Source organism: Trematosphaeria pertusa (assembly GCF_010094035.1).
Source record: "Trematosphaeria pertusa strain CBS 122368 unplaced genomic scaffold BU26scaffold_1, whole genome shotgun sequence".
Classification (NCBI taxonomy): Eukaryota; Fungi; Ascomycota; class Dothideomycetes; order Pleosporales; family Trematosphaeriaceae; genus Trematosphaeria; species Trematosphaeria pertusa.
This window is the reverse complement of record NW_022987212.1, coordinates 4,230,881-4,257,873: the sequence shown is the minus strand read 5'-3', so window position 1 is coordinate 4,257,873 and position 26,993 is coordinate 4,230,881. Positions and strand designations below refer to the sequence as shown.

Below are 26,993 nucleotides of genomic sequence, written 5' to 3'. Positions count from 1 at the left end.
CGAAATTAAGTTTGACGCTACATTTTATCACGCAGGGATGCGACGGAACATAGCCAGATCTGGGATGGAGAGAAGTCCTCATTCTCGGTTCATGGTTGGTATCGACGATGCCGTCGAGCATGCGTAACACTTATATTCCGGTTCCTTCTTCGGTCGATAATGAAGAGGAGCTATTCATGCTCAGCGATCTTTCAACGCCTCAAGATATTCTGAGACATCATGTCGAGCAATAATGAAGCTGCCCTACGAGCCGAGTCCTTGGCACCTTTGATTAACTCACTGTCTATTATCTTTGTTGTTCTTTCTACTGTCAGCGTCGTCCTTAGACTGTACACCCGGAAACGCATCGTTGAGGTTATCGGTGCGGATGATGCGTCTATCACCATAGCGCAGGTATTGGCGATTGCTGTATCAGTCCTCACGATCCTCCGTAAGCCTTATACTCTTCTTCTCGGTGCGCAAGCCTAACTGGCCGCTGTAGAGGCTCACTGGGGACTTGGTCGACATACACCGTTTGTAGATCCTGTGGATGCAGTTAAGGAGCTAAAGGTACGCCGCTGGTCCTTCACTGTCGCTGATGCGAATGTTGACCGGTCTTAGTGTCTCTACGCCAACACCTTGATCTACAATGCTGCCCAAACAATCACCAAGATCTCCTTTCTCATCCTCTATCGGCGCCTATTCCCGGGTCGCAAGACTCAGAAGATCTGCTTTTGGCTGCTACTATACATCGTCGCGTGGGGCATCATACAAGAGTAAGTGTCGCCCCTCTTCATTCAACCCTGATTCTGACCGCTTACAGGTTCATCGTCGGATTTGCTTGCATTCCGCTCTCGAACTTCTTGCCCAAGATGGAAGGGAAATGCATTCCGTCATTGCCGGTTTGGTATCTTACGTCCTGCATGAACATTGTGACAGACTTCATGATTTTCATCGTTCCTATCGTCCCAGTGCTCAAACTACAAATGCGGACGCGGCAAAAGATCCTTCTTCTATGCCTTTTTTGCCTCGGATTCTTGTAAGCGCCGCTTTCAACTATCGCCGCTCGTCCACTAATTTGATGTGCCACAGCACCTGCATAATCTCGCTCGTTCGTCTCTCCACATTACACAAAGGCATCAACACCAACGATCCCTTCTGGGACAATGCAGGCGCATCATACTGGTCTGTCATCGAACTCAACTGCGGCATCCTGTGCGCCTGCCTTCCAACACTGCGGCCGCTGGTGCAGAAGGTCGTTCCTCATCTGCTGTCGTCTCATGGTGCTAGTCATGATAGCGGAAGGACGGCGACTGGTATCAGCCGCATGCCCAGCCATCTAGGCCACAAGAGAAGTGTAAGCGGCCTGGAAGATGGGATCTACATCCAGAAGGAAGTAGAGCTCCACAGTACGACTGAGTTGAGGTCGAATGCCGCGGGATATCGACCGTCGGGTGAGGATGCTAGGAGCCAGAAGACGATCGTAACGGCACAGTCATCGAAAGGGCAGCTACGGAAGGATTCCCTTGCTTGCTGTGCATGAACGTTATGTTTTAGTATACCTCTCATAGCGCATCTCTTCGAAATCCTTTCGTTCTACACTGTCGCTATTCATTTCCCGCGATGGAGCAGGGGCCTATGCTTTATTCATGTCGCGACTCCTCCTCCCAGAAAAGGTGACTATCCACAAGCACCTTCTTATTATAGGAAGGTGTCGTGAAATTTCTCCCAGTTTGCCCAATGAACAGTGCAGCACGATGCTCGTGGGCTGCGCCTCAGTCAAGCCACAGAGTACGTCACCCCTCACCAGGTATCATACACTTCAATAACACCACAAACACGACAACTTCAGCCCTTTCGATTCCAAACTATTCTTCGCAGCCGCAGCTGCTCCGCCAGGATGGCCGCCGGACACTCGCCAGAACATGAAAGCCTGTCCCAGAAGCAAAACCGCGAAATAGAGGACATCCTCTCCAGTACGCAAGATGTCGCGCAACAAATAGACGAAATCTCCAAGGTACGCGGCTGGTTCCGCCCAGAAGAGGACAGTAAATTCTACCCGCTCATCCAAGACTACCTCGGCGGAAAGCTCGACTTAGCGGCACTCTCCGCCAAGCTATTCCCACCCATGGACGAGGCCATTTCGGCCAACCGCTCAGGAGACATCGATCTCATGGACCTTTGGTACTCAGTTATCCACTCTTCGAAACGCATATCGTACCGCGACACAGAAAGCCAGTCGAAAATCGTCGCCTTCATGGAAGCATTCAAGAACCACTCAGACCCGCCTTCCCAGTCCAAAGAACCTTTCTACGCCGTGCTCCCCGCATTCAACATGGCAAGTCGCGAAGCGTACAACAACAGCCCCGGGGCCGGCGCTGGCTTCTTCGACCCAGAGATCCAGGCGTGGGCTAATTACAACTACTTCCTTGCGTGCTTAACGAAGGACGGTATCGACGACATCTACTTATATGCTATCTGGGCGATGCGTGAGGCACTGGAAAACGTGCAAAAAGACGAAGATGTTGATGAGAGGATGAAGCCTGCGACAGCGTGTCAGAAGTATGATGCGTATGTGCCCGCCGCGGCGGTGTGGGTGTTTGCGCTAGGGACGAAGTTGTATGAGAAGGAGCAGGATTTGACGCCTACGAATAGGAACCAGGGGAATCCGGCGAGGGGTGGCGAGTTATGGACGGGAAGGGCGGAGTTTAGTAAGGAGAGGTGGGGGTTGTGGAAGAGAAGGTTTCAAGAGATCAGCGGCATGGAGGAGTTGAAGAAGGAGACGAGAGATGTGGCGAGGGAGGCGGTTGAGGCTATGGAGAAGGCAGAGGGGGAATGAGGGCTGGACGACGTCGGATGAACTTTGACAGGCGAGGGAAAGACGAACGATATGCAGTCCACAACGTTACTCCATCGGCATTCAACATTCTGCTCCTCAAGGCTATGCCCGTACCCTTTATTCCGTTCCAATCTTCGTTAACCACCGTCCCAACAACCCATTGAACTCCTCACTCCTAGTCTGATGCGGCCAATGCCCCGCCCCATCCCCTATCACAACTACCTCATCCCCTCTCCCCACATCCACACCAAAAGCCCTCTCTCTCTCCGCCCGCTCCTCCTCTTTATACACCGCCAGCCTCGGCGCCTTCCTCTTCCCCTTCACAAACTCCTCGTGCAGCTCCGCTCTCCCAAGCATCTCTTCGCCAAAACAACCCTCGATGGACTTCCGAATCACATGCTCGGGCGTGCCCTCAAGACGCCGCAGATACCACAACTTCATCCACTCAGGAGTTATGGCGCCTATCATGCTGGGATAGGACTGGAGGGCATTGGTAGTCGCGCTCGGAGAGGCGGCGTACCATGCCATTGTTTCGTCGCAAGTTTTAGAGGGATAGTGGTACGGTGGGTCGATCAACACAATGCCTTTAACCAACTCAGGCTCTAGCACGCTCAACACCGATGCTGCCATCGCGCCCATTGAGTGCCCCATAACTAGTACGTCTTTCTCTAGTTCCAGATGGCGGAGCAGTGCTGCGGCATCGGCGGCCTGGTCTTGGAGCGTGTAGGAAAGGTGCGCGGGGGCGCTGGAGCGGCCGTGGCCGCGCATGTCGGTGGCGATGACGTAGTGCGTTTGAGTGAGGAAAGGGATTTGCCAGGACCAGTCGTGCGAGTCGCAGCACCAGCCGTGGATGAGGAGGATGGGCGGGTTGGTGGAAGGGCCGTGGAGAGTGTAGAAGAGGGAGAGGGATGGGGAGGGATTGAAGAATGGCATGGCTAGACTGGAGAGGAGATGGAGCGGGTGGTGTGGGGTGGACTGAGGTAGGTGAAGCGCGATAGACGTTTGGGAGATGAATGGTGGGGATGAGAGGTTTATATTGCTGATGGACTGGTAGGCTCTTGCTTCCAAATCATAGAGAGCTGAATTCCTGTTCCCCTACCTCGTGTGGGGAGTGATGTCTCAGTGCTTGTCAGAAGCGGCAGGGCTGTCATCCACCTCGCCCCCTAAGAGGGGACCTTCGGGCCTCGAATGGACGGGATACGCGGTGGCGCGGAATGCTGGGGGAACAAGACCTACTACTCATTAGGATTTTCTACGAACACGCACGCCAAGCCTTGTATTCCCCAAGGCAGAGCCTCCATACAAGCTTTGCTTACATTGGTCTTTAGAAGCCACTGCTTCGTATCAACATCCACAAAGAGACTCAAGCTTCTTGGATGCCACCCTCAATGTGTCTGACGAATCCAGTGGCGGCTCGGGTCTCCTTGGCTTCAGCTACTGACCAGAAATGCTGTCGTCAGCGGCTCCCGAATTATCGCCGGCGTCTCCCTTCACGCTGACAGCCACACCTGCAGGCTCTCCATCTCTACTCTTCCAGTATCTGCGTTCCGTCGGTACTTTGCTTGGGCAGCCATGTCCTGTTTCTTGTAGGAGCCACCGTCGGGCCAGTACTCAACCGTGCCGATGATGACCAGCTCGTTCGCGTTGGTGCCGAAAGGAAAGATCTTCTGGGGGCGGTGGAGGCGCCTTGGTACACCGTCCCACATGCCATAATGGACGTTCTTGATTGCTTTGAGGTGTTAGGTGCCTGATCTAAGATAGAGGGAGGATGAGAGCTTGCCATCTCGCCCACGAAACTCTTTTCCATTCGGCACGATCAGGACCCCATCTTCGCTCCAGCACTCCGAGTACTCAACATGCTTCCCTTTCGTGTCGACTTGCTTGTAATAGTGCGCAATTAGGGCTTTTATATCGGGATCGACGTTGCAGTCTGGAGGGTATTCAGAAATGTATGGGTCGTCGCTGGCGTTCGACGTCATTTCGGCTGCTCTTTCTCGGGGCGCACAACAACACCGCTTCCCTCCAGGCTTGCATCATCGTCAAATACTAACCTTCAGCATCCTGAATAAGCAGAGCGCAACCCCAGGCACTCGCGCACCGGATATCAAAAGACGGAAGTAGTCGGATATCTAACCCGGAAGAGCAGCACGGCACGAGTCATGGCGGGGTCCTAATGCGGGGGAGACCGTGTCAGCACGCTTCTAGGATAATATCTTCCGCAAAATCATCCAAGTTTGGCACGCTACGCCATGAAGGGCCTGGGGGACGTGAGGAGGCTGAGGTGTTCCTGCGTGGAGGGGCTATGGGGAATTCATATTCCAGGGTCCCCTCTACGCGTCGCGGTAGCTCCTCGATCACCTACGACGCACTCATCAGCAGAACCACCCTGGGACGCTCTGCCTCGCTTCCTCTTTTGAACGTTATTCGCGAACATGGGGAACCACGCGCTCATCTACGGCGCGTCTGGAATCTCGGGCTGGGCCATCGTCAACGCTATCCTGAACGGCTATCCCTCAAAAGACGCCTTCTCCAAGGTTTCGGCGCTGGTGAATAGGCCGCTGACGAGGGAAATGGCGTTGTGGCCGGATGATCCAAGGCTGCAGATTGTTTCTGGAATCGATCTGTTGAAGGGGAGCCAGGAGGATCTCGAGAAGACCATCAAGGAGAAGGTGCCGGAGGTAGACACAGTGACGCAGGTGTACTTCTATTGTGAGCGCACGCGAGTAAGCAGATGGAAGGAAAGCCGCGCTGATCCCCTGAACAGCATACAAGCAAGACGACGATAATGACCGCGAATGCAAAACCAACGAAGCAATGCTCGAGCGCGCCGTAACCGCCATCGAGCACCTCTCCTCCAAATTGTCCTATGTCGTGCTTCCCTCCGGCACCAAGATCTACGGCTGCCAAATGCTCGACAAGTTCCCCTTCTCCGGCGATCTGCCTCTCAAGGAGACTCTTCCCCCGATTCCCGAGCCATACCTTTCCCAGCTCTTCTACTACAATCAGATCGACTGCCTGAAGCGGATTTCCAAGGGAAAGAGCTGGAAGTGGTGCGAGGTCCGACCGGATAACATCATCGGCTTCGTGCCGAACAATAACGCATACTGCCTTGCGCAAACGCTCGCTCTGTACCTCTCACTGTACAGGGCTGTGGAAGGCGAAGGCGCAAAATGTCCCTTTCCTGGGACCGAGAAGTCGTGGGTGAACAAGTACAATGAGTCGCCGCAAGACATGGTGGCACATTTCTCCATCTACGCATCGCTGCACCCTGAGAAGACCGCGTCGCAAAGCTTCAACGTAGGCGGCCAGGAGGACTGCTGGAAGGGCAAGTGGCCGATTATCTGCGACTACTTCGGCCTGAAGGGCACCGGACCGGAGGAGAACTCGCCGCAACCTGGCGCATACATTGCGCAGCATAGGAAGGAGTGGGATGAACTAGAGAAGAAACACAATTTGAAGAAAGGCTCTGTGGACAGCGATATCACGCACCCTGGGTTCCAGGTAAGCCCTGTTTTTCTCCGTCCGCGCCATGCTTTCCATTCGGGTTCGCGTCTTCCGGGGACTGAGGCTGACGTATGAGGTAGTATTACATTATGACGCTTTTCGATTTCGATCGACAGATGAGTATGGAGGCTTCGCACAAGGTGGGCTATACGGAGGAGATCCGGACGCCGGAGACGTGGAAAGTTGCTTTTGATCGCATGAGGCAGGCGAAGGTCATCCCGTAGTCTGATGCAGCCTGTATTCTGTTATTGCTTCGCAATATATCGTGAAATAGTTATAAATGTCAAGGACGAAGTGGGAAGTTGAAGGGAGAAAAGTTGGTGGTTCTTACCGAACTGGGTTAGCGTCCTTCATTGATGCACCTACCTCCAGGGCTTCAGCATCCATCGTTTCTCTTGCTACGCTTCAGCTTCCATCCCATCTCGCAGCATTCCAGGACCTTCTGTTCGCAGCATGATGTCGCGATCTCACGCTTCTATTCGGAGCCCTATTCATAGCCTCAGGCGCCCCGACGATCCGCGGTCATGACGTGCGCTTACCTCTCGCACTCCTAGCTATCCACTGGCAGTGCCCAGGCAGTGTAGCTAGCAGCGTTACAACGACGGCGGCCTTTCGCAACAACATACTTGCTCCAGAGAAGTTGGAATGGCGCGCTGCGGGAGGGGGAAGCAATGGAGGGTCGCCGTTAAGGTGGGTTGCCTTGTTGTCGCGCTTTGCTTAAGTATGCTTGGTTCTCACCGTTTTGTCCTTTCGAGGTGTATATTTTCCAAAATTGGCTTACCTCTGCGATATCTTCAATCTGTTGGATATGTTTATGGGTATTCGACATAGCCTGGCGCTGCCAGTAGCGCTGCTTTCGCTCTGTCCGTTTCCAGACGCATCCGTCTACTCCATCACGGAATACTGACCAGTTCAATAGTCCTCCCATTCATCAACAGTCTTCCGTACACACCACGCGATCTCCTCAACCGCGACGAGCCTTTCTCCGTCCCCCTCCGCATCCTCCCGCTCGGCGACTCGATAACCTGGGGCGTGCAACCCAAAGCACCACCCGAAGGCACAAACGGCTACCGCAAACAACTGCGCGATCGCTTGACCTCCTCCGGCGCACAAGTCAATCTCGTCGGAACACAGCACTCAGGCAACATGACGGACGACGAGAATGAGGGACATCCGGGGTACACAATCAGCCAGCTACAAGGCGTGATGGGGCCTGGGCTGGATTTGAAACCCAACGTCATTCTTCTGCATATCGGCACGAATGACATGAACTATGATGAGTCGCATGCGGGTGCTGGGCCGTACAGCGAGGCGCCGGACAGGTTGGGAACGCTGTTGGATGTAATAATTGAGGCGTGCCCGGACGCGTTGCTCATGGTGGCCAAGATTATTCAGTCGAAGAAGGAGGGTACGGAACTGAGGATTCAGACGTATGATGAGGCGGTTCCGGACGTGGTGAAAGAGCGGGCCGACCAGGGGCACAAAGTGATAGTAGCGGATCTAAGTACTGTTCAGCCGGATGAGTTGGCTGATGATTTGCATCCGTAAGTGTGCCAATTGAGATTACACAAAAGGGAATGGTCTAACCTGGGTTCAGGAGCGATGCTGGATACATTCACATGGGAAATATCTGGTTTGACGCCGTCAAGGCCGCCGCTCAGCAAGACCTCATCTCTGCGCCCACCTGATTGTGCTTCATGAAAAGATCAATCTCGGAATCGTCCATGCATAGCGCGGGCGTGTATCTGTTAACGATTATATGTACGATATCAGTTGGTCCTAGAAGAATTGGGCAAGTGCTAGCGAATTGCCAGCGAACAAAGCGGTAATGTTGGTTCCTGCTATATCTGTCTCATTTTCCGCGTCTTATCTAGAACTACTTATTGTCGTTGATCACTTATTTCTCCCTTCTCTCGTGTTTGCGAGCACACTATCTGGTCCCCAAAGAAGCCACAAGTAGTCGGATCTACCGACTTCTACATCTAGCATCTGGTTTCTAATCGCTCCCGATATGCGCAGCACCATTATTCATTCCGTATATCCATAGGCACATGACTCGACATTTCATATCGCTCTCTCGTACACGAGTCATTGATTCCTTTCCTATTGGCCGTCACCAACCGCGGGTCTTGCAGACATCGCGGGGTCGAAAGCCGCTACATCACGCTAAAGTACCTCAACATCGTCTTGAACAACGTGACCTGAGGATCAAACTGTCCGTACAGAGATTCCTACACGTGGGGATTGCTTCAAAGTCCTGCCATCGCTTTCGGAATATAATGCACTTTGACACTGAGACTTGAGTGCCAGTTTCTCCTCGAATTTGGAAACCTTTGGTTTTGGTCTGCACACCTAGGAGACGGAAATGTTTTGGCGAGACCGTGCCGCACGCTCACTTCGAGAAGAGCACTATAGAACGTCGCTTAGCGCCAATAGTCCCTGTGACCACTGAGAATGGGTATAATTCAGTGGCCATGCAGCATGCAATCTTCCACAGACTTTGTGCTTCTCCTCAATTGTCACGTCTCCACTGCCGCCTCTGCCTTGAAGCGTGATTCTGGTGTTGGAACTTACTCGGTGCTTTGAGAAGCGATCCCACTCCTCACAATGGGTCTCGTCGACGCGGACAGTATCCGGCTATTCGCCATCTGGACGCCTGCCGCAGTTCGTACTCCCCTCCCTTCGTCTCCCTGCAAACATCATTAACAAAAGAATACCAGTGTGTAACCTACTTCATCCTCCTGGCCATCTACCGGCTCACCCTGCATCCACTCGCAAAATACCCCGGCCCAATCCTATGGCGCATCTCCCCTATCCCCAGTGTAATCTCCCTCCTCCGCGGCCGCATCTCCTTCGATTACAAAGTGCTGCACGAAAAATACGGCCCCGTCGTGCGCGTTATGCCTAACGAGCTCTCCTTCAACACCGCAAAAGCCTGGGAAGACATCTACGGGCACCGCATCGGCCTGCAGAACATGGACAAAGACCCCATTCACGTCGGTGCTGTTGAGGCGATTCCCGGCGCGACTAATTTGACCATGGCGCCGGAACTGCATCATGCGAGGCAGAGACGCGCACTCGCCCATGCGTTCAGCAAGCAGGCGCTGCTGGAGCAGGAGCCCATCTTGAAGGGCTACGTGAATTTGTTTGTGAGGAGGCTCAGGGAGATGAGCCATAGGGGCGAGGCGGCGAATATGGTATCTTGGTTTAATTTTTGCACGTTTGATATTATTGGGGATTTGAGCTTTGGGGAGCCGTTTGGGTGCTTGAATGAGGGTGAGTCTTCTTTTCTTTTCGTTTCCCCCTTTTGAGGTGCTGCGAAATGTGAAGATATGCTGATGAGTTTGAGTAGGGGAGGGCTCTGAGTCTGCGAACTGGGTCATACTGATCTATGAGTCGATCAAGGCTGGTGCACTTGAGCAGGCTACGCGTCGCTTTGCTTCTCCCGGTTCCTGGGCCCAGCGCTTTTTGCTCTGGTGCATTCCGTCCATCATCCGCGAGCGACGATTCAGGCACCTGCGCAATTCGACGGAGAAAACGATTCGCCGGATGAACACAAAGACCGAGCACAGAGACTTCATCTGGTACATCCTCAAGCAGCGCGAGAAGAAGAACGAAGTCTCCGACGATGAAGTCATCATGAACGCCGCACTATTCATGTACGTCTATCCGCTTCCTATATCCCCCTCAAACCAAAAAATAATAATTCTAACACCACACCCCAGCGTCGCCGGCAGCGAAACCACCGCCACCGAGCTCTGCGGCCTAACAAACTACCTGCTCCGCGACCCCGAGAGATTCCAGCGCCTCAAGGACGAACTGCGCGCCGCCTGCAAATCCGAAGCAGACATCAACATGGACATCCTCGGCAGCCTGCCGTACATGAACGCCTGCATCGAAGAAGGGCTCCGCATCTTCCCGCCCGTGCCCATCGGCCTGCTGCGCACCGTGCCTAAAGGCGGCTCACTCATCGACGGCCACATGGTCCCCGAGAACACATCCGTGTGCGTCGGCAGCTGGGCGGCTGCGCACTCGCGCGCTAACTTCGCAGACCCCGACTCCTTTATCCCTGAGCGGTTCCTCGATACGCCAGAGTCGAAGGAGAAGTATGGGCGCGATGTGAAGAAGGCGGCGCAGCCTTTCTCGCTCGGTCCGCGGGGGTGCATTGGAAGGAATCTGACGTATGTGGAGCTGAGGCTGATTCTGGGCGCGCTGTTGTGGAACTTTGATCTCGAGTTTGCGGATGGCGCGGCGCTTTGGGACCCGAAGGATGAGTTTAAGGGGCTGAGGGCGTTTAATACGTGGGAGAAGAGTCCGTTGATGGTCAGGTTGACGGATATTAGGAAGACGCCTACTTGATTTAGGGATTGTTGCAGGGGTTTTTGGGGAGTGGGTGGGCATTGTGCCAGGGTAGTGAACATTCTTGGATTCGCGCCTACGTAGTGTTGCTAGATAGAAAATTTTCGACGTAGTGAATATAGTGAGACGCAAGCTAGCGAAAAAAATTCATGTCCACATTTTCTGTAAAGAGATCTGTCCTACTCCTATATACGAGAACCCCGGACCCTGCCTAGACTGAGTCCGTTCAATCGACCTGATGCTTATTCGAGCTCAGATGCATCTGCTTGGTCACCATAACCCAATGAACCTCAACATCTGCCATCAACCACCACAGGATCAAGATGGGATCAGGGAATTTGGTATCTATAAGATCCTTAAGGTATGTCTCTAATGCATCGACCGCTCTCTCTCTATCCTTTTCATGCCGCGAATTCCTCAGGATATATATGATGCACATGGCCATTTTGCAGAAGTCCTCCATATCCCCACAGATCGGTGTAGAATCAGAGAGATATTCTACAAGATCCTTCATCATCGTCTCTTTGAAGGGGTTAGAGATTCCATGGAGGAGTTTGCTGTAGTACTGGTTCGCTGCAGATCTATCTTTTTGGGGAGCGTCCGATGTGTAGGAGCCGCGCTGCGCATGCGTCGTTGTGATAGAAGCGAGATCTCGCGGGATGCTCAATTCAGGTCGTTTTCTCATGAGCCTCTGAAACGGTTTCAAGAAGGAAGGAGCGGAGGCCCGCCGGCTTGACCGAAACTGCTGTACGACCAGAGTCTCGTCGGGGCAGTCCTTACATGCTATGTCCGGTGTTTGCGCGCCATAATCGATCTCTTCCCCCGTCGCCGATAGCGACTCCGATACGCATGGACCGCGTTCGCATACGCGCGTAGAGTCATCGGATTCGGTACTGCACCTTGGAGATAAAACTAGGGGTTGGTACATGGAAACTGACGGCGGTTGATAGGGTGGAGTCATTGAAGCCATTTTCGCGCGTGGGCGTCTCATTTCACATTACATTTCGCATTGAATTTCGGAGTGAGTAATTGCGTGGGCGACTCGGACGAGAGCTCGGAGCACTGGCCGTGTAGCGACTCATACTGGTGTCTGGCATCACTCCAGGACGGCCATCGCGGCCAGAAGGGCCAGAAGGGCCAGAAGGGCCAGAAGGGCCATTGCGGCCAGAAGGGCTATCACGGCCAGAAGGGCAAGAAGGGCTAAGATGGCCATCGCGGCTAGAAGGACCAAAAGGCCATCGAGGCTAGGATGGCCAGGACAGCCAGGAGGACCAGGAGGGCCAGGAGAGCCAGGAGAGCCAGGAGAGCCAGGAGAGCCAGGATAGCCCGGAGGGCCAGGAGGGCCAGGAAGGCCATCACAGCCATCGCAGCCAAGAGGACCACGAGGACCAGGAGGGCCAGGCGCGCCAGGAGCGCCATCGCGGCCAGGAGGGCCAAAAAGGCCATCGCGGCCAGGAGCACCAGGAGCACCAGGAGGGCCATCGTTGCCAGGAGGGCCAGGAGAGCCAGGAGGACGAGGAGGACCAGGAGCGCCATCGCGGCCCGCGCGAGGTGTAATCGAGTGGCCATCAGTTCGGGGTGCTCCAAGTGGGATATCCCAAATTGAGGAATCCCTTCTAGGTGATAGTCCAAGGCTAATGTTATGACGCGGCCGCGGTCGGGTCAACTCGGCAAGTTCGTATCGATATATCCTGCTAAAGTGTTTTAAGGTCTGGGATGAGCTAACCCCAACAAAGCTCGTCCATTTTCCAGGAACGCTCCATTGAGTGCCAATGTGTTGTGCTTCTAAGACCACGTCGCTATGCACCGGAGTCTCGTCATGCATCCAGCTCTGACCTATCTCCAAGTCATGCATTACTGCCTTGGCCGCCAGGATGTGTATCATCGGCTCCTGTACTTCGACGCGCTCGATGGGGATCTCTTTTCTGAGGCTTGTCGATAGGGCATCCTCTATGACAACGCTATCATACTCGGACGCCGAGGGTGGGACAAGGAAATAGATCAGTCGTCGGGAAAGTCCGTGTAGGGTAGGTATCTTATGGGGCGCCCGAAGAACTTTGCATGAATCCACCCTGGAATCAGCATCTCGAAGTGATAACCCTAATTGAGGCGATGACTGGTCCCGGTGGTCCTGAAGTCTGACGCTGCATATCCACTCCGAGCGAGTAAGCAAGCCATTGGCCAGCCGAAGAACTTGGTCGTCCCAATTGGTGGGCGAATCGACTATAACGACTTCAGCAAATCCGCCACCATGTCTTCCAATGCCCTCTATCATCTGATGCGAAACTCTGTCTCCTATTCCCAATGCAAAGAAGCGAACCTTATCTTGTAGCTCGGTCTTCGCGGAGCGGACACATTCGATGACCGATTCAACGGCCCAAACCTCGCCGTCAGTAAGGACTACAATCTGAGTCTGGTCTGCGTGCCTGCTCCGAAGGGTGTGCTGGAGTGCTGATAAGATCTCTGTGCCACCAAGGTTCGCTGATGCACTTGATAGGAATTGTTGAGCCTCCTCAAGATATGCCTGTGTTAGAGGCTGTGAATGAGGCCAGAGTTTCTCGAACGTCGACCCGAACGAACAGATGTTAAAGGGCGATTCGGCGGGTAGCTTTTGCAAGAGCAAACGAACGGCTCTCTTCAAGGCTTCCATTTTTGGTCCCATTGAGCCGGAGCGATCGATGAGGAGAAGTGTCTCCAGTCCAGATCCGCTCATCGTAGTCTGCGATGCGAATAGGTCCCTGGGCGTAAACGCCACCTTTACTGCTTTATAGCCAGGGAATTTCGAGCAAGTCTCCATAATTGCACGGGGGGCAAGTAGGTTTGGAACGCCAATATCCGCCGACGGTGCCACCGAAACGAAGAGGACGAAATCGAGGTTCAAGACAGCGGTCCTATCTGAAAGAGTCGCCCGTGCCTTCCGGTTGTCGAACCTTGGTTGAGAGTGCGAATTTGACGTGCCACGAAAGAAAGTCGTTGGCATGGAACAGTCAGAGGACCCAAGCTCAACAGAGATTGGATGTGTCCGACAATTGAGTGCTCGGATAGGTATAGGAGCAACAACATTGATCTGAATCTTCATTCCTCTTGCTGTATATACCTCACCGGATGTCATGGTGGTGTTGCTGAAGTCGTCTGGAAGAGCGCCGTATCGAGGAGCAACCGACGAAGGGACCGTAACGAGTATACCGTCTCCGCTCAGGTCGGCTTTGAGTTCCGTCACATATACGATCTCCACCTTCACCTCGGTTCGAGGGGGAATGTTCCCGAGAGCGGTCTCGAAAACTTCGGGAGTGTGCTCTTCGAGAAGAGTTGCGGCACGTTGTTTCTCGACAGCTTCGCGAAATTGTTGTCTAGCCTCGTCCTTCGGCTTTACTACGCCTTCAATTCGCTCGTCTGCAAACCAGCAGTAAAAAGATGTAACCACGGATCCGCTGTACAGTGGAAAGCAGTAGGACGAGCGATTAATTGTAGCATCGGTATTGTTCGTGAATATTTGGGTCAAGACAGTGCGGGAAATGGTGTCGACGACGCTGATGTCTGCGGATATTTCGACATGTGGAAGGGATTGACGGCCTCTGCTCGATGAGAGCTTTGCAGCACCCCAATGACGTTCTTCATCGCCGGATTCATGTGCTCTCACGTCAAGGGAGTCCTCTTCATAGAAGATTCCGGATCTGACAGAGTCCATGTTGTTGGAAACAACAGAGTGGATTCGACAACCTAGAAGGGTGGAATGGCAAATATCACGGAAATACCTTGAGGGGATCAGGCTGAGACTGGATTGAGGTTCACCGGTTTCTTGGCGTGTGCCTCCAAACTCAGCCCATTAGCAAGAATTGACTGCACACCAATCTGGTGATTGGGCAGCCTTCTCGAAGCTCGCAAGGCTGACCTGGGCTTCCTTTCCCTGGCGCTTATCAAGTTTTCGTGTCTGCCTAGTAATCGCAGGACTCACAGCGCCAGCATCTGCTTTTTCGCCCAACGTCCATTACGTCTAGGAAGCGGTTTTTTAAAAACTTTGAGCACAAGGCACACAGGGAAAGTTCATGGCTGCGCCGGTGTCGATAGGAGACGCGATTCTCCTGTCCCAGCTGGCATACCGCCTGGGACATGCTGTGATCAGCGGACGTAAACAGGCGCCATCCGGTATCCGAGAGGTTCAGAATCAGTTATATGCGCTAGGAAAAGCATTGGAGTCGGTCGATCAATGCACTGAGAAGCAAATCCAGTCGCAAATCCAGCAAAGCCTAAGAACAGGCCACCAGGCCAGCACAGAAGGTGGCGGGGATCGGTATGCAGCGCTTGGCATGATGGTGAAGAACTGCCGCGATACCCTGGAGCAGATGGAAAACTTCATGTCCCGATACAGGGATATAGAGCAACCCGCGGATAGTAAAAGTAGCAGCAGCAACTGGCGAAAGGAAGTGAAGGCCAACTGGAAAAAGATCAGGTGGACCACGGAAACAGGCGAGTTAGATACGATTCGGGGGAATCTGAAAGTACACATCGCCAGTCTGAACTTGTTCCTATCAGGGATAAACCAGTGAGTCGTTCCCTCCTGCTCGGATATCCGAACGTTCGCTGATGTTCTTCGTACTCTAGTTCGCAATCAAAACAAGCGGACGGTCGCCTTGGTGATGTCCACTCCATGGTCTCGGATCTGCATGAGTGGTTCACAAAGAATTTGAAGGACCCTCGAGATACCAAAAAGCGAGGGGTGGGTGGACCTGGATCGACAGCTACGAACTCGCCCACTACCGTCCATCATGCTCTAGACCTTGTTTTTGAGCTGTCAAGGGAAATGAGGCCAGGCTCAACTCCCTTGGTCTTGTGTCCGAGAGCTTCCTTCCGGAGCGGCTGGGTTGACAGCTTAGTGGAGCCTTCAAAGCACGCTGGGAGCATTTTCCGATGTCGCTGTCCTGGGGAATCTCACTTCGATGGTGTTCAATACCGATGTACGTCATTCGTGTGAGTGCAGTATGTATCGACTGCTAAAATTGACATAGTGGTCCCAATCAGTCTTGTTGTCCGTCTGGCTCGGCAGACGCCTGTATGGCAGATCTTCTGTGTTTCCGATGAGATCACATCTCTTGTTATAACAGGCGTGGCGCCCGCTGGTATATTCCATTCGGGCCCGATTACATGGCCTCTGCTGATTGCTTTGCCCAGATCTAGCGGCCTTACAGGAACAGATCAACCTTTTAGCCGCATCTCAGGCAAATTTATCGGCGACCAATTCGTCTTCAGTCTACTGCTCGGCGGGCGAGACGGGCCCGATTTCCTCTGTTCTGGACTGTAAAAGGTCAGTTATAGTGTCTGTTTTGTCATTTGACGCTGACAATTGCAAAAGCGAAACGTCCCAGTTCCAAGGCCAGATAACGTCAGTGACGTTCATCTCCGGAGCAGACCGTTTCATGCAACATTCCATCGACACCGTGCACATCTTCCACTATAGGACTGAGGGGAATGTTGGTGAGGACATGAGAAGAAACTTACTTCATCAGACCTGGGCAGAACTGGTGGTTCAACCTCTTGCAACGGGCCCAACAACGAGATTTATCATACGGGGTAAGCTCTCTCCCATAGCTGCGGACAAGTCTGACGGATATAAGTGACCCGCTTGACAAATATCGTCAACGGAAACGATTTACGCGCGGTGGGCGTATTGGACGTATTTTGCGAATCGCAAAATGAAGATGGTTCTAACGACCAGAGGAAATGTGATAAAGTAGAGATCGTATGCGCCACAGCCCGTTGTAAGCACCCCGTATCGCGAGGGAGAGATTTGAGCAGGAACTTAATCCGGACAGCCGCGCAGAAGCTGCGTTATAATCTGGAGTGGATTACACAACAGCTTCAGTTGCAATACTTACAATTCCCACGTTTAAGTGAGAGAGTTGTAGCCCAAAGGTGGGTGCAATCCCAAGGCGGAAAGCTTTCAACTCATCGGCGCTACAGATCTTGCAGGGATGTGATGATCGATCATCTGTATCTTTCGAGCCCACAGGCAATCATAGTTTTCGACCCGGAGAAGCAGCTACATCGTCTGATTCTCCGTAGCAGCTCGCTCGCAGCTGCCGTTACGATGGAGCGTAAGTCATGCCGGTTGAGAGAGACGTTCCCTTTCCACTTGCTCACATCCACACACAGTTCCAGAAGCAGTCTTAAAGAGAATCCATGACAGTACATCGACCGGCGCGGAAGTCATGCCGCAGGCATATTTCGTTGAACACAGCCGCGACGGTGCCGAGGTCGAAACTCGCCTCAGCCGATTTCCGCGCGAGCTTTTGGAGGCGCCAAGTGAAGAGTTAGGGAGGCTGAGCTTGTGAGAATTTCGTGTAGAAGTACCGTTCCCGCAGGCGAGTTCCCCAAGGTTGGTGCGTTCTCACGTGAAAGTCTTAGCAGAAAACGTCATCAATTTAGTTTCGTTACCATGTCCATGATTAAACCTTTCATGAAACATGAAGCCGTCACACCAGATTATGTGATAAATCTCCTACTTCATCTGTTGGCCGGAGAAGCATCGGATGCAACGCCACTTTCCTCGCCATGCTCCACACCTCGAAGCGCTCCCAGTCGACGCACTTTCGTGGGGATGTGGAGCGCGATTGCGGTTTGACCGACTCCTTAGGACCCCAAAAGAAGGTATAGAACCCAAGGTCCACATTACACATTGATGAAATTCGGAGAACTTCGATGCAGTGATCTACCGGGAATGTTTCAGTGCGCTACACTGTAAGATGACAACAATCGGTCTCACCTAGGTGTTTCTTCATGAAGCTCTCGTCCTCCAGGGTTGCATTAGGGAAGTGCACATCTCTATATAACCAGAGACGCATCCTTCGCAAACAGTGCAGCTCGTGGTACGCCCCGAGGCTTGCGAGGTATCCGCCGCTTGCGAGTTTTATCGTATCCGCAAGAGGTCCCCCGGACAACAGGACTTCCTCTGCCGATGCGTTGAATGCAAGCGCTAGACCCCAATTAGGATGACAGTCTCTGAAGGATGACAGTCTCTGAAGGAATTGCCTGGTTTTGCTCACGGCTGACGAGGTCTTCCCAGGCCCGATTGTTACGCTCGCTGGGCGGTCCAGTATATTGGCTATGCATGGCAGATCCGTTCGACCTCTCGACTTTTGTGATGTAGCTAATCGCGCCCGCAGCTGGGGCTACTACTACTTTAGTATCAAGCTCGAACTCCTGATTGCACTATCGCTTACAGTATAGCCACCGCTTACTAAGCTCGGCCTCGGGGTCGGCTTGATAAATCAAAGCTGTAGATAGAAAGACGATGGCCAGATGCAAAAGAACGACGTAAACGAGGGAGAACTTTCCACTTCTGTTTGACCACGAAAGGCATTGGACTGCGCGTTTGCGTCGAAGGGTATAAGAGGAACCAGTGTCGCTATTATCGCCCTCCTCAAGAAGACGTCTCTTCTGTTCTTCCATTGCTCGCAGGCTCGCGTTCCCCATCGGCACAAGTGAAAACATATAAGGTCCAAACGGTCTTTGCTCGTCTGTTTCACGGATGAAGAAGGTCAATCTTAAATTATCCATCCATGGAATCATGATAATAAGGTTTGCCGTCTCCAGCTGTGCGCTGATCAGTGCTTCCAAGATTGTTTTGGCCCCTTCGACTTTTTCGTTATTGCGGCGTAGCAAAAGTAAACCACCGAGCAGCCAACCCAAATAGTATAATGGATATTCCCCTGCAGCCGCCCTTGCAGTCGTCCTCTCGGCCGCCGAGCAGATTAATTTTTATTATTGCCGAGCGCAGCTTGCTGTGTCACTGCGCCGGCGTTCATGCGCCCGCGAGCCATGACGGGTATGCAGTACGGCACGGGAAGATCAGTCAATATGTTTCAGGGGCGCGGCAGGCCGTCGAGACAACCATCTGGATTGCTTGCCCTCGGACTTCACGCAGAACATGCTTATCCGGGCGCCTAGATATCTGCTTCGCAGCCGTTTAGACTAGGGGGTTGATGGCTTGCTAAACTTCATTTGAAGTGGTGCGAAACTTACTGAGGCGTCGGGGATGTGCAATCGAGATATCAGCACTAGAGCATGCTCACTGGCCCCAAGGAAGACTCTGGATCTGGCACATAAAGGGCGAGTCAGTCCGGTCCAATCCAATCCAATCCAAATATCTAGATCGACGGCCACGGATACATTTGCATCAAATATCATACCCCAGTGCGGACAATCCGGATCCCACGGTATGACAGTGCCCTCGCTAACTTGGTAGCAGTATTTCAGAAGATGGTCCTCAAAACACTGCTATCGCGCTTCGCCGTTTTGGCGGTCTTTGCATTGGCGGCCGCCTTTCCTTTGCCGCAACAACCTGTTGAGGACGGTACAGGTAGGTCTTATATACTCCATGTATCGTCTCGGAGCTGACCTTAATAGATGCCTATGTGCTTGCTTGTGGTACGTTCTCGGAGATGCCAAAGTTCAATGGTTGTGCCGGTCGCTCACTCTAAGTCAAAGGTCCAGCTCCGGTCGGAACAATCGATGCTAGAGGCGAGATGACGGAGGAGGCTCAATGTCTTCATTAGTGGGTAGGGGCCCCGTGGTAGTCTCAAAAAACCCCGTTGTAGAGGCGTGCTATACCAATCCATCTTTTCAGTGACTGCAAAACAATGAAGTCGTACTATTATGCCCTTTGTCGCTTCGCTGCGAAGTAGAACTTCCTTTGATCTGAGATCCCCCCAGTGCCTTCGAGGACGGCAGAGAACGACGAGAATAAATGGTGTTGAACGAGAGTAACGCACAAGTTCGTACCACATACTAAGCTCCCACAGCCAAACCCATCTCATACACACTACTCCGGCTGGACACAGGCTTTTCACCGACGCAAGCCTACTAACGTCCCGTTCTTGCTTTGGAAGATCAAGCGCCTTTCTTCAATCCACGCAAGTTCCGAGTCGCGATTTTCAAGTCCCGAGAATTCCCTCAACATCGCCGCAGCGATATACTCGCACTCAGTGTAAACAAGCTTGAACGCAGGACATATACGTGGCCCGCCAGAAAAGGGAGTATACTCCCAAGTGGGTCGGATATTCTCCCATCTCTCAGGACGGAACTCTTCTGCATCCTCCCCCCAATAACTCTTACCACGTTGCATGAGTCGGAAGTTTGTTTCAACGATATTGCCCTTTTCGACGAGAAGCGGGCGCTTTCCGTCGGCTCCCCCGCCACATGGTAGTATGCAGGTCTCTAGGCACTGGCGATGACTGGCTGGGGCAATCGGCGTCAATCGATGTGCTAGAAACGTCAGCCTCAATTCTCAGCTCTTAGGAGGAATACCTACTCTCGCGGAGAGACCAGTTCAGATATTTGTAGGAATTCAGAAGAGGATAACTTAGAGACTGGTGAGCTGTGGGCAATAGCTCCTGCCTTAGCCTGTCCCATGCTAGGGGATTTCGAGCCAAGTGAAAGAATAAGTTTCCGAGAGTGACAGCGACAGTGTCGTGGGCGGGACTGAAGACACTGAGGACTTGGTATCGAAGAGCACGCCTATCTTGGGTGGCCTTGACTAGCTCGTCTACCAACCTGACGTACTTCGCGCTTCCGCCTGACATTTTCTGCGCAGAGGAGGCGCGTTCAATGGCTTCTTCTACGCGGTCGTCCACGTATTTAGTGACAAGCTGGCACGATGCTTCCCAATTCTTCTCGCGAGCGGCGGGCTTCATGACGACACCTCGCTGAGCAGTCGTAAAGGCCGTGATAAATTCCTTGCAAGATTCGGGAGAAGAGAGTGCGTCCATAGCTTTACCGAATATGAATTCGCTGGAGAGGTCAAGAGTCTACAACGTTCGAGTCAGTTATTGCACGCTTTCCTTTGCATTCGACGCACTCACAAGCCTCTTGAACAAAGGCAACAGATCAATGGTGGAGCCATCTTGTGGCAGAATCTCCAGAAATCGGCTGACATGGCGATCTAAGCGATTGAAATTTGCGATGTGTGCGATATCGAAGGCGGGTCGTATTAGAGTTCGGCTTCGCTTCCACTGCGCTCCGTCTGTTACGAGTATTCCATCACCAAAGAAGCCTTTGCCGCCCTCATACCTAATGGGCTGTAGACCGAATTTATCGAAAAACGTGGTGTAAACTGCTTTCGAAACTTCAGGATCTCTAGTCTTGATCAAGACTTTGCCTTCAGTAATGGTCTTGAAAGTGTTGCCGTGCTCTTGGAAGAGCCTCTCTGTGAAGTCGAGAAACTTATGTTCCTTGTATGCCTCGATGGTACGCCGGAATAGATCTCGTCCAAGTGGGTCCTTATGGTGATATCTCGGAGGTTCTCTGCACCCAATGTACAGTACGGCCTTCCACTTACGTATGGTGCGCTGTACTTGTGGCAGAAGGAATCGAGATAAAATGACGATGGCAAACGTGAGCCCCAGAATCGCGAAAGAAGTCATATCGACGCACAGAGTGATTCAGTGGTAGAATATTAGGAAGTGTTTCCAGTCGTTATTGCACCGTTGCAAGGCGGGCTGCGTTTGGCGGCGTTTGAAGCACTCACAGAGGTGAGACGAGCTCCGACCGAGGCCGAGGCTGAGTGCCTCCTTTGATGAACGCGAACCCGAGGCCATGGTCCTGGAGAGATAAGATAATAAAGACAAGGAAGCCTGATGCGTTATATAGTCCGTTGTACGCCCTGAGTTTTAATGAGAGATAATGCGGCCGAGGACCTTGCTCGAAGAGGATGGACAGATTTCGCGAAATGCCGCATGAAGAGATGCACTACGCCGCACTCATGTGTTGGTTCATATGGAAAATGGACATGTCCGGCAGACGCTCTACTTTCAAGGCCAGGGTGCAGGGTAAATAGAAACGACTCGCTGTCGGCCAACACCATCTTCGTTCGCGTCACATGTATTTCCTTAAACGGCAAATAATCGTCTTCGGAGTTGGGTGAAAGCGTTCTGCTGAATATCGATGCGTTGTACGTCCCCTACTTCTCTCGTCGGTACAGAAATACTTTCTATTGAGTCTCCAAGCCTCCTCGAAATCATGTTTTTCCACGTAGAATCTACTGTAGCAGCAGTTGCCGTTATCGCCGTCTTGACAGGTCTCGATGTCGTCGCTGTAATAGCTCGGGTCTACACTAGAAAGTCATTAAAGCAACCTATGAAGCTTGATGACTGGTTGGTCTTACCCGCACTTGTAAGATAGTCTCTTTTAACACGACCAATATGTGCTGAGAGTCCTTTCTAGCTCTTGACGATAGGCATGGTTTCTGGGTTTTTCGTCGGCGTCGGGCAAGGCGTACTCTTCAATTATAGCCCGCATATGCTTCCAAAGCATGGCCAACTGTCCGGCCAACTACTGAACGCCTTTTTGATTTCCAAAAAGGTGCCTGCTGCCTACCTTCCGAGAAGCTGCTTCCGACTAAACGCTGACAGATCGAGTTTGCGGTCATCCTCATGTCCATCATCACCCTATCCCTCATCAAGCTCAGCTTCCTCTTCTTTTATAGGAGGGTCTTCGTTTACGACAAATCGAACCCACGAAATCTCCGGAACATAGTCGTACTGTTTACCATCGCCCTAGTCATCCTCTGGGGCGTTGGCTTCAGCATAACGTATCTGTCCGCGTGCCGAGGAGACTTCAGTGTTCGCTGGTCAACCGAAAGCTCCGAACAAATTGAGCTAAAGTGTATTAATACGTTCTGGATGCTCTATGGCCTGGCTATATCCGACTTTGTCATGGACTGTATGATCATCTTGATACCAGTCCCCATGATCTGGAAGCTGCATCTTCGTTCCAGCCGGAAGCTCGGTATCCTGGTAGTTTTTCTTCTGGGCTCATTGTGAGTATTATAACCAGAACTTAATCCATGGGGATGCTTGACTGACTTAAGCATTCTAGAGCGACTGTGGCCTCTCTGATTCGGCTGATCTGGCTTCGTTGGGTTATACAAGTTGGTACGACTCGGCAGAAGCACTCGGATCCACTGTGTATGTTCTCTTTATCCAACATGCTCTTGCATCGTAGGACTGACGGGTTGCAGCACTCATATCTACCGAGATCTTTTGGTACCTGATTGAAATCACCGTAGCATTGCTCGCCGTTTGTCTTCCTACGCTGTCCGGTATGCGGAGGGTTGAACCAGTCGAGAAAGTCATACGAAGGGTACAAAGCAAACTTTCCCTGAAATCAAGTACCTCGACGGGCGGTATTATTATACCTTTAAATGAGATACCCATTACTCGAAGAGAACTTGAGGACAATTCGAAACATGAGGCATTGAAAGACGGGGAGAGGGCGCATGTAGGCGTCTTGCCGGATGTGGATCCCTAGTGACTGTCTGGGGGGCCGATTGGCACATTGCTTCAGCGTTTGGTCAAACGAGGGTAGCAGTGATAATGGATTTCGGAAGGAGCCAATTTTCTGCACCCTGCGGGATGTATTGGTAGGATCATTGGACTGGTATTGATGTCGATGTGGCAATCGTTCTGCTTCAGCATCAGTATTTTAGCAAGGGTAAATCAGTGGTTCGGGCTCTGGGAATACCAAGAGAATTAAGATCGATTGTGGTGTTGGGCCCCGTGAGGGTGTCCGTGCGCTCCCGAGCGTTATCTTGGCAGAATCGACACCTCCTTTACAGTGCTTCATCCTGACACTTCAAACAGGAGAGTGTGACCTCCCACATCGCGTCTACTATTCACCATGAGAGGCTTTTCAAATCTCGAGAAGCATCCGGCTTCTACAGACTGCCGTGACGACAGTGGAATGTAGCCTGCCGGCCCGTTCCAACCTCTTCCATGCTTGCTGTGCCGCAACAGCAGGTCATGACTACCGAAGGCTTCTCTATTGTATTAACCGACTAGGTCGAGCCCGAAATCGACAAGGATCAAGCTCCGGATGACTTGCTCGCACACATCACACCTAGCGATTTTCCTCTGGGACCTCCACCCACACTCTGGGACGCGGCCTATATCTTCCTCCGGCCGAACACCTTCTCTGGTGACAAATAATAAGCCTTGCTTCCGACCCACGGTACAATGCGGGATGGTGGATTATATATATATGGAGAAAGTTTAGGTTGAAAAGGAGGGGTGCATTGCTGTCCAAGGCGTTATAAACGTGGTGGAGGCTACATCGTATATGGTATACTTTGCAAGGCATGGAAGCATGGTGGGAGCTTCGGACGGAATACTTTTGGGGGGCAACTAGGGCCATGCGCGGTGCTAGTGGGCTTCGGCGTTGGAGTCGCAGTGACAAAAACAACGTTATATTGTTTGTTGGCTGTCCCTTTGTGCAAGGCTATGTCTGCGGCAATATGTTGACGTAGGAGTTAGTCATGAGAGACGTATTTTTCGACTTCGAGTACGCAGGCCACAACGATCGGCACACCTTATTCACCCGGGGGATAGCGGAGGGGCATGGGCGTGGGGCTTAATGAAGTATGCGCTTTCTCTGCTGGACAGACACGACTAATGAAAGATGGCAGTCTACTCTACATGATGCTTTCTTCCTATATGATCTTCCAGATTTAGCACCCAGGCAACATCGGGTGCAATGCAAGCTAAGAAAAAGTGCTAGTGATGTGCAAATGGCATAGTTTATGCTCCGCCCAAGCTCTCAACTCCTCAATTACTTTGTGGTGGGAGTCATCTCCCCTCTCGTCTATTGACAAGCGGCATTATGCACTGACGTAATGTTTCTCTAGCCGGTCCGCTGCATTCTTCCCATCCTTGCGCCACCTCTATCCCCGCCGCATGCTTATTCAAATATGCTCCTTTTCACCTAGTATTCTACTTCTTCCTCTAGCCGCTCTCCTCCTCACAAGGACCCCGAGAACCCACCTATCCCCTTCCCTGCAACATCCTTCCTTATGCCGCCTCCCTGCTCCACGCTTATCCAATCTGGGTAACTCTTCTTCCTATCCTTGAATATATCATCCGGTACTTTCTAAGCTGCATGGTCCTGTTTCTGTGTTGTATGGGTTGTTAGCGGGTGCGACACCCAAGGGCCAGAAGGTAAGTTCTACGCGGTGCATTGCGGGACGGATGGGCTATTGAGTTGAGGTGGGAGTGAGAAGGGCGAAGAGATCCCTACTTCCTTCTAATGGACGCGTGAGGATGCCAGTGCGAAGCTGATCGGATCGCTTGGGGATGGCTTCATTGACTACGAGATGCTCGTGCTATTCTCACACAATCTAGTCCGTACCCAGCGTGATCATACCGACGACGCCGCGATGCTTGCTCGGGTCCTCTCACTACCCTACAACAAGCGCGAAGTGCAAACCCTATCCAGACTCGCGTTTCGACAATTTGTTGCGTCCATTTCTTTCAATGCCTCTCCGCTTCCTTTTGCTCATGCGCATGATATATGCTCCTATTACGAAACCCAATACTTCTCTGCATCCCTTTCCTATTGGAAACTTCCTCGATGCAGTTACCAATGCCCCAAGCGAGCCTAATTCATAGATCCAGCAATCCTTCGTGGCGTCTGCAAAACGCGGGTTCTTTCCGCTGCTTCCCCAGACGGTAGTCAGGTACCCGCAACGTCAGTAGGCTAAAATACGAGGCAATGAAATCCATCTCGTGCCATTACGAGTCAGAAGTGCCTCACTTACTTCCAGAATCCAGAGGGACGCCTAACCACCCCCCGAGCGACACTCCGGAGGTCGTCACCGCTGTGCTGGGAGCTCAGGAGATGGTTCTCATCCAGTTTAATCGACGACTGGAGTCGCACACGCCAACATTGGGATCTCAGCTGCTCTGTACCGCGACGGACCATGCCCGATATCGCGTGACGAAAAGCCCATTGACGAGGTGACATCGCGAAAATGCTAAAGTAGCAGTAGTGGGCCAATACAATATACGTGCTGATGCCGATCGCAGCTAAATATAGCTCCTATTACCGAATGCGGTTAGGTTGGCCGAACCGTCGCTGCTCGTGCGCTATAGGAGAGATGCTGGATGTGGTAATGCGAATCCTGAGGCTCGTATTTGAGAGTGGTTATGGGAGTATATAAGGTCAAGTGGAGAAGAGTTGTTGAAGGTACCAACGGACTTCTTGCAGTCAGTCAGTCATCAGTCAGTCAGTCGATCGACTTACCTTCCGCTCGCTCCAACAGGACATAAAACCTACAGTCGCTTCTGATCCAGACCGTCAACTATCAATCTAATCTACTGTCTAATCCACACATCCTCCATCCCACCCAACCCAACCCAAAATGCGCTTCTCCCTCTCCGCAGCGGCCGCCCTGGCCTTCTCCACCCTCGCCTCCTGCGCTCCCTTAGGAGAAGCCCCTATCGAAGAGCGCGCCGCAAGGCTCCAGCCCTGGCAGCTCACCGCACTCATCGCCTTCTCCCCCTCCGGTCGCCCAGGCTCGTATCCCTGGCTCACCATCACGGCCAACCTGACGGACCCCAACGAGCTCATCCTCGGCACCGCGCCCGACGACAACAGCACCGTATCCGTCCCCGCAGGCAACACGGCGCCTAATTGCCGGGCCAAATGGCTATCCGGCGAGAACCCACACGGGCGCAGCTGGCCGTGCGATCCGACTGGTGACGGGTACTGGACGATGAAGATCCCGAAGACGGAGGGTTTCAGCGCGAACAATTTCACGGCGGTGTTTACGCGCGTGGCCGAGGTGCTGTACCATGGGAGCAGCTATCGCAAGGAGTATACGGCGAGCAAGAAGTTTTTCTTGGGCAGCGATGGGAATCTGAGTGGGGTTTGTGGCGGGAGTGGTGTGTGCAGTTGGGGGTTGAAGGAGGGGCTTGCGCCGTATCCGATTCAGCAGAGAGAGGTTACGAATTAGGTTGGGGAAGTGAAGGAGAGTGTTGGAGAAAGGAGGGACTGGTTATGAAGAGACGGTACTGAGAGATAGGGAGACTAAATGAATACGTTGTAATGATCAGCCCAATGCGGCTTCGCATAAAATGAAACCACTATACATCAATCTTGCCGTTGGTCCCCCATTCTATTACTCAAAGAACGAGAAAGCGCGGATGAAATCTTGTCGCTTTTTTTTTCGCTCGATGATTACGGGATCTAAATAGCGTCCTTCATCGGAGGGGACTATAATTCTTTAGAATGACATCGAGCGTGCGGAGTCGGTAGATGTTCCTCTGAGATATAGACTGGCTGCGGGCCTATCGTAGGGTGGCTTCAAAAGCGAAGAACAAACGCGCGAGGCGGCTTTATGGACAACGGTAGTTGTTGACGGTCGGAGATGGCCCGTGGACGCTGGTGGAGCTTTGTGTGAGAGGTCGGGCGTGGCCGGAGCAGCGTCGGAAGAGAGCAGCACCAGCATCGCAGCTTCCGGCGCTTTCCACGTCCAGCCGGCAAC

The 26,993-nt window shown here is 52.5% G+C and overlaps 15 protein-coding genes across 15 annotated transcripts; 8 read left to right on the top strand and 7 right to left on the bottom strand.

Annotated features, from left to right (window-relative positions):
• Positions 1-219: 219 nt before the first annotated feature.
• Positions 220-1,522, top strand: BU26DRAFT_558563 (uncharacterized protein; the record flags this gene model as incomplete). The annotated part of the gene is made up of 5 exons (XM_033832580.1): positions 220-430; positions 482-549; positions 601-755; positions 803-1,018; positions 1,072-1,522. 5 exons carry the CDS (start codon positions 220-222, stop codon positions 1,520-1,522), a joined length of 1,101 nt encoding a protein of 366 aa, XP_033692159.1.
• A 288-nt stretch (positions 1,523-1,810) lies between these two features.
• Positions 1,811-2,877, top strand: BU26DRAFT_37137 (uncharacterized protein). Its single transcript, XM_033822527.1, has one exon. The coding sequence runs from the start codon at positions 1,880-1,882 to the stop codon at positions 2,816-2,818; it is 939 nt and encodes a 312-aa protein (XP_033692158.1). The 5' UTR covers positions 1,811-1,879; the 3' UTR covers positions 2,819-2,877.
• BU26DRAFT_37138 (alpha/beta-hydrolase) lies at positions 2,878-3,879 on the bottom strand. The gene has a single exon (XM_033822528.1). It carries the CDS (start codon positions 3,749-3,751, stop codon positions 2,936-2,938), a length of 816 nt encoding a protein of 271 aa, XP_033692157.1. The 5' UTR covers positions 3,752-3,879; the 3' UTR covers positions 2,878-2,935.
• A 429-nt stretch (positions 3,880-4,308) lies between these two features.
• BU26DRAFT_558560 (uncharacterized protein) lies at positions 4,309-4,797 on the bottom strand (the record flags this gene model as incomplete). The annotated part of the gene is made up of 2 exons (XM_033832579.1): positions 4,309-4,547; positions 4,611-4,797. The coding sequence occupies 2 exons, from the start codon at positions 4,795-4,797 to the stop codon at positions 4,309-4,311; spliced, it is 426 nt and encodes a 141-aa protein (XP_033692156.1).
• A 453-nt stretch (positions 4,798-5,250) lies between these two features.
• Positions 5,251-6,546, top strand: BU26DRAFT_415804 (uncharacterized protein; the record flags this gene model as incomplete). Its single annotated transcript, XM_033823131.1, has 3 exons — positions 5,251-5,527; positions 5,583-6,319; positions 6,403-6,546. 3 exons carry the CDS (start codon positions 5,251-5,253, stop codon positions 6,544-6,546), a joined length of 1,158 nt encoding a protein of 385 aa, XP_033692155.1.
• A 429-nt stretch (positions 6,547-6,975) lies between these two features.
• Positions 6,976-8,192, top strand: BU26DRAFT_37108 (carbohydrate esterase family 3 protein). The gene is made up of 3 exons (XM_033822526.1): positions 6,976-7,185; positions 7,242-7,866; positions 7,920-8,192. The coding sequence occupies exons 1-3, from the start codon at positions 7,131-7,133 to the stop codon at positions 8,008-8,010; spliced, it is 771 nt and encodes a 256-aa protein (XP_033692154.1). The 5' UTR covers positions 6,976-7,130; the 3' UTR covers positions 8,011-8,192.
• Positions 8,193-8,929: 737 nt separating this feature from the next.
• Positions 8,930-10,687, top strand: BU26DRAFT_446421 (pisatin demethylase; the record flags this gene model as incomplete). The annotated part of the gene is made up of 4 exons (XM_033824622.1): positions 8,930-8,986; positions 9,043-9,598; positions 9,672-9,981; positions 10,048-10,687. 4 exons carry the CDS (start codon positions 8,930-8,932, stop codon positions 10,679-10,681), a joined length of 1,557 nt encoding a protein of 518 aa, XP_033692153.1. The 3' UTR covers positions 10,682-10,687.
• Positions 10,688-10,907: 220 nt separating this feature from the next.
• On the bottom strand, positions 10,908-11,651 carry BU26DRAFT_558556 (uncharacterized protein; the record flags this gene model as incomplete). The annotated part of the gene is made up of 1 exon (XM_033832578.1): positions 10,908-11,651. The coding sequence occupies one exon, from the start codon at positions 11,649-11,651 to the stop codon at positions 10,908-10,910; it is 744 nt and encodes a 247-aa protein (XP_033692152.1).
• On the bottom strand, positions 11,598-14,403 carry BU26DRAFT_37085 (uncharacterized protein). Its single transcript, XM_033822525.1, has one exon. The coding sequence runs from the start codon at positions 14,367-14,369 to the stop codon at positions 11,778-11,780; it is 2,592 nt and encodes an 863-aa protein (XP_033692151.1). The 5' UTR covers positions 14,370-14,403; the 3' UTR covers positions 11,598-11,777.
• Positions 14,404-14,647: 244 nt separating this feature from the next.
• On the top strand, positions 14,648-17,071 carry BU26DRAFT_513854 (uncharacterized protein). The gene is made up of 9 exons (XM_033827708.1): positions 14,648-15,224; positions 15,284-15,636; positions 15,688-15,798; positions 15,851-15,983; positions 16,032-16,249; positions 16,294-16,437; positions 16,492-16,591; positions 16,640-16,773; positions 16,832-17,071. Exons 1-9 carry the CDS (start codon positions 14,728-14,730, stop codon positions 17,008-17,010), a joined length of 1,869 nt encoding a protein of 622 aa, XP_033692150.1. The 5' UTR covers positions 14,648-14,727; the 3' UTR covers positions 17,011-17,071.
• Positions 17,072-17,130: 59 nt separating this feature from the next.
• On the bottom strand, positions 17,131-17,587 carry BU26DRAFT_513853 (uncharacterized protein). Its single transcript, XM_033827707.1, has 2 exons — positions 17,442-17,587; positions 17,131-17,387 (listed from the first exon to the last, which is right to left on the bottom strand). The coding sequence occupies exons 1-2, from the start codon at positions 17,518-17,520 to the stop codon at positions 17,152-17,154; spliced, it is 315 nt and encodes a 104-aa protein (XP_033692149.1). The 5' UTR covers positions 17,521-17,587; the 3' UTR covers positions 17,131-17,151.
• Positions 17,588-17,662: 75 nt separating this feature from the next.
• On the bottom strand, positions 17,663-18,247 carry BU26DRAFT_575658 (uncharacterized protein; the record flags this gene model as incomplete). Its single annotated transcript, XM_033834356.1, has 2 exons — positions 17,663-17,847; positions 17,917-18,247. The coding sequence occupies 2 exons, from the start codon at positions 18,245-18,247 to the stop codon at positions 17,663-17,665; spliced, it is 516 nt and encodes a 171-aa protein (XP_033692148.1).
• A 1,223-nt stretch (positions 18,248-19,470) lies between these two features.
• Positions 19,471-21,270, bottom strand: BU26DRAFT_575650 (cytochrome P450). The gene is made up of 3 exons (XM_033834355.1): positions 20,539-21,270; positions 20,048-20,484; positions 19,471-19,911 (listed from the first exon to the last, which is right to left on the bottom strand). The coding sequence occupies exons 1-3, from the start codon at positions 21,097-21,099 to the stop codon at positions 19,524-19,526; spliced, it is 1,386 nt and encodes a 461-aa protein (XP_033692147.1). The 5' UTR covers positions 21,100-21,270; the 3' UTR covers positions 19,471-19,523.
• Positions 21,271-21,617: 347 nt separating this feature from the next.
• BU26DRAFT_546283 (uncharacterized protein) lies at positions 21,618-22,984 on the top strand (the record flags this gene model as incomplete). Its single annotated transcript, XM_033831831.1, has 5 exons — positions 21,618-21,847; positions 21,899-22,036; positions 22,087-22,493; positions 22,553-22,641; positions 22,695-22,984. Coding segments are annotated over 5 exons (1,154 nt in total), but the record flags the coding sequence as incomplete, so codon positions are not given.
• A 2,682-nt stretch (positions 22,985-25,666) lies between these two features.
• BU26DRAFT_513851 (uncharacterized protein) lies at positions 25,667-26,733 on the top strand. Its single transcript, XM_033827706.1, has one exon. The coding sequence runs from the start codon at positions 25,869-25,871 to the stop codon at positions 26,460-26,462; it is 594 nt and encodes a 197-aa protein (XP_033692145.1). The 5' UTR covers positions 25,667-25,868; the 3' UTR covers positions 26,463-26,733.
• Positions 26,734-26,993: the final 260 nt, after the last annotated feature.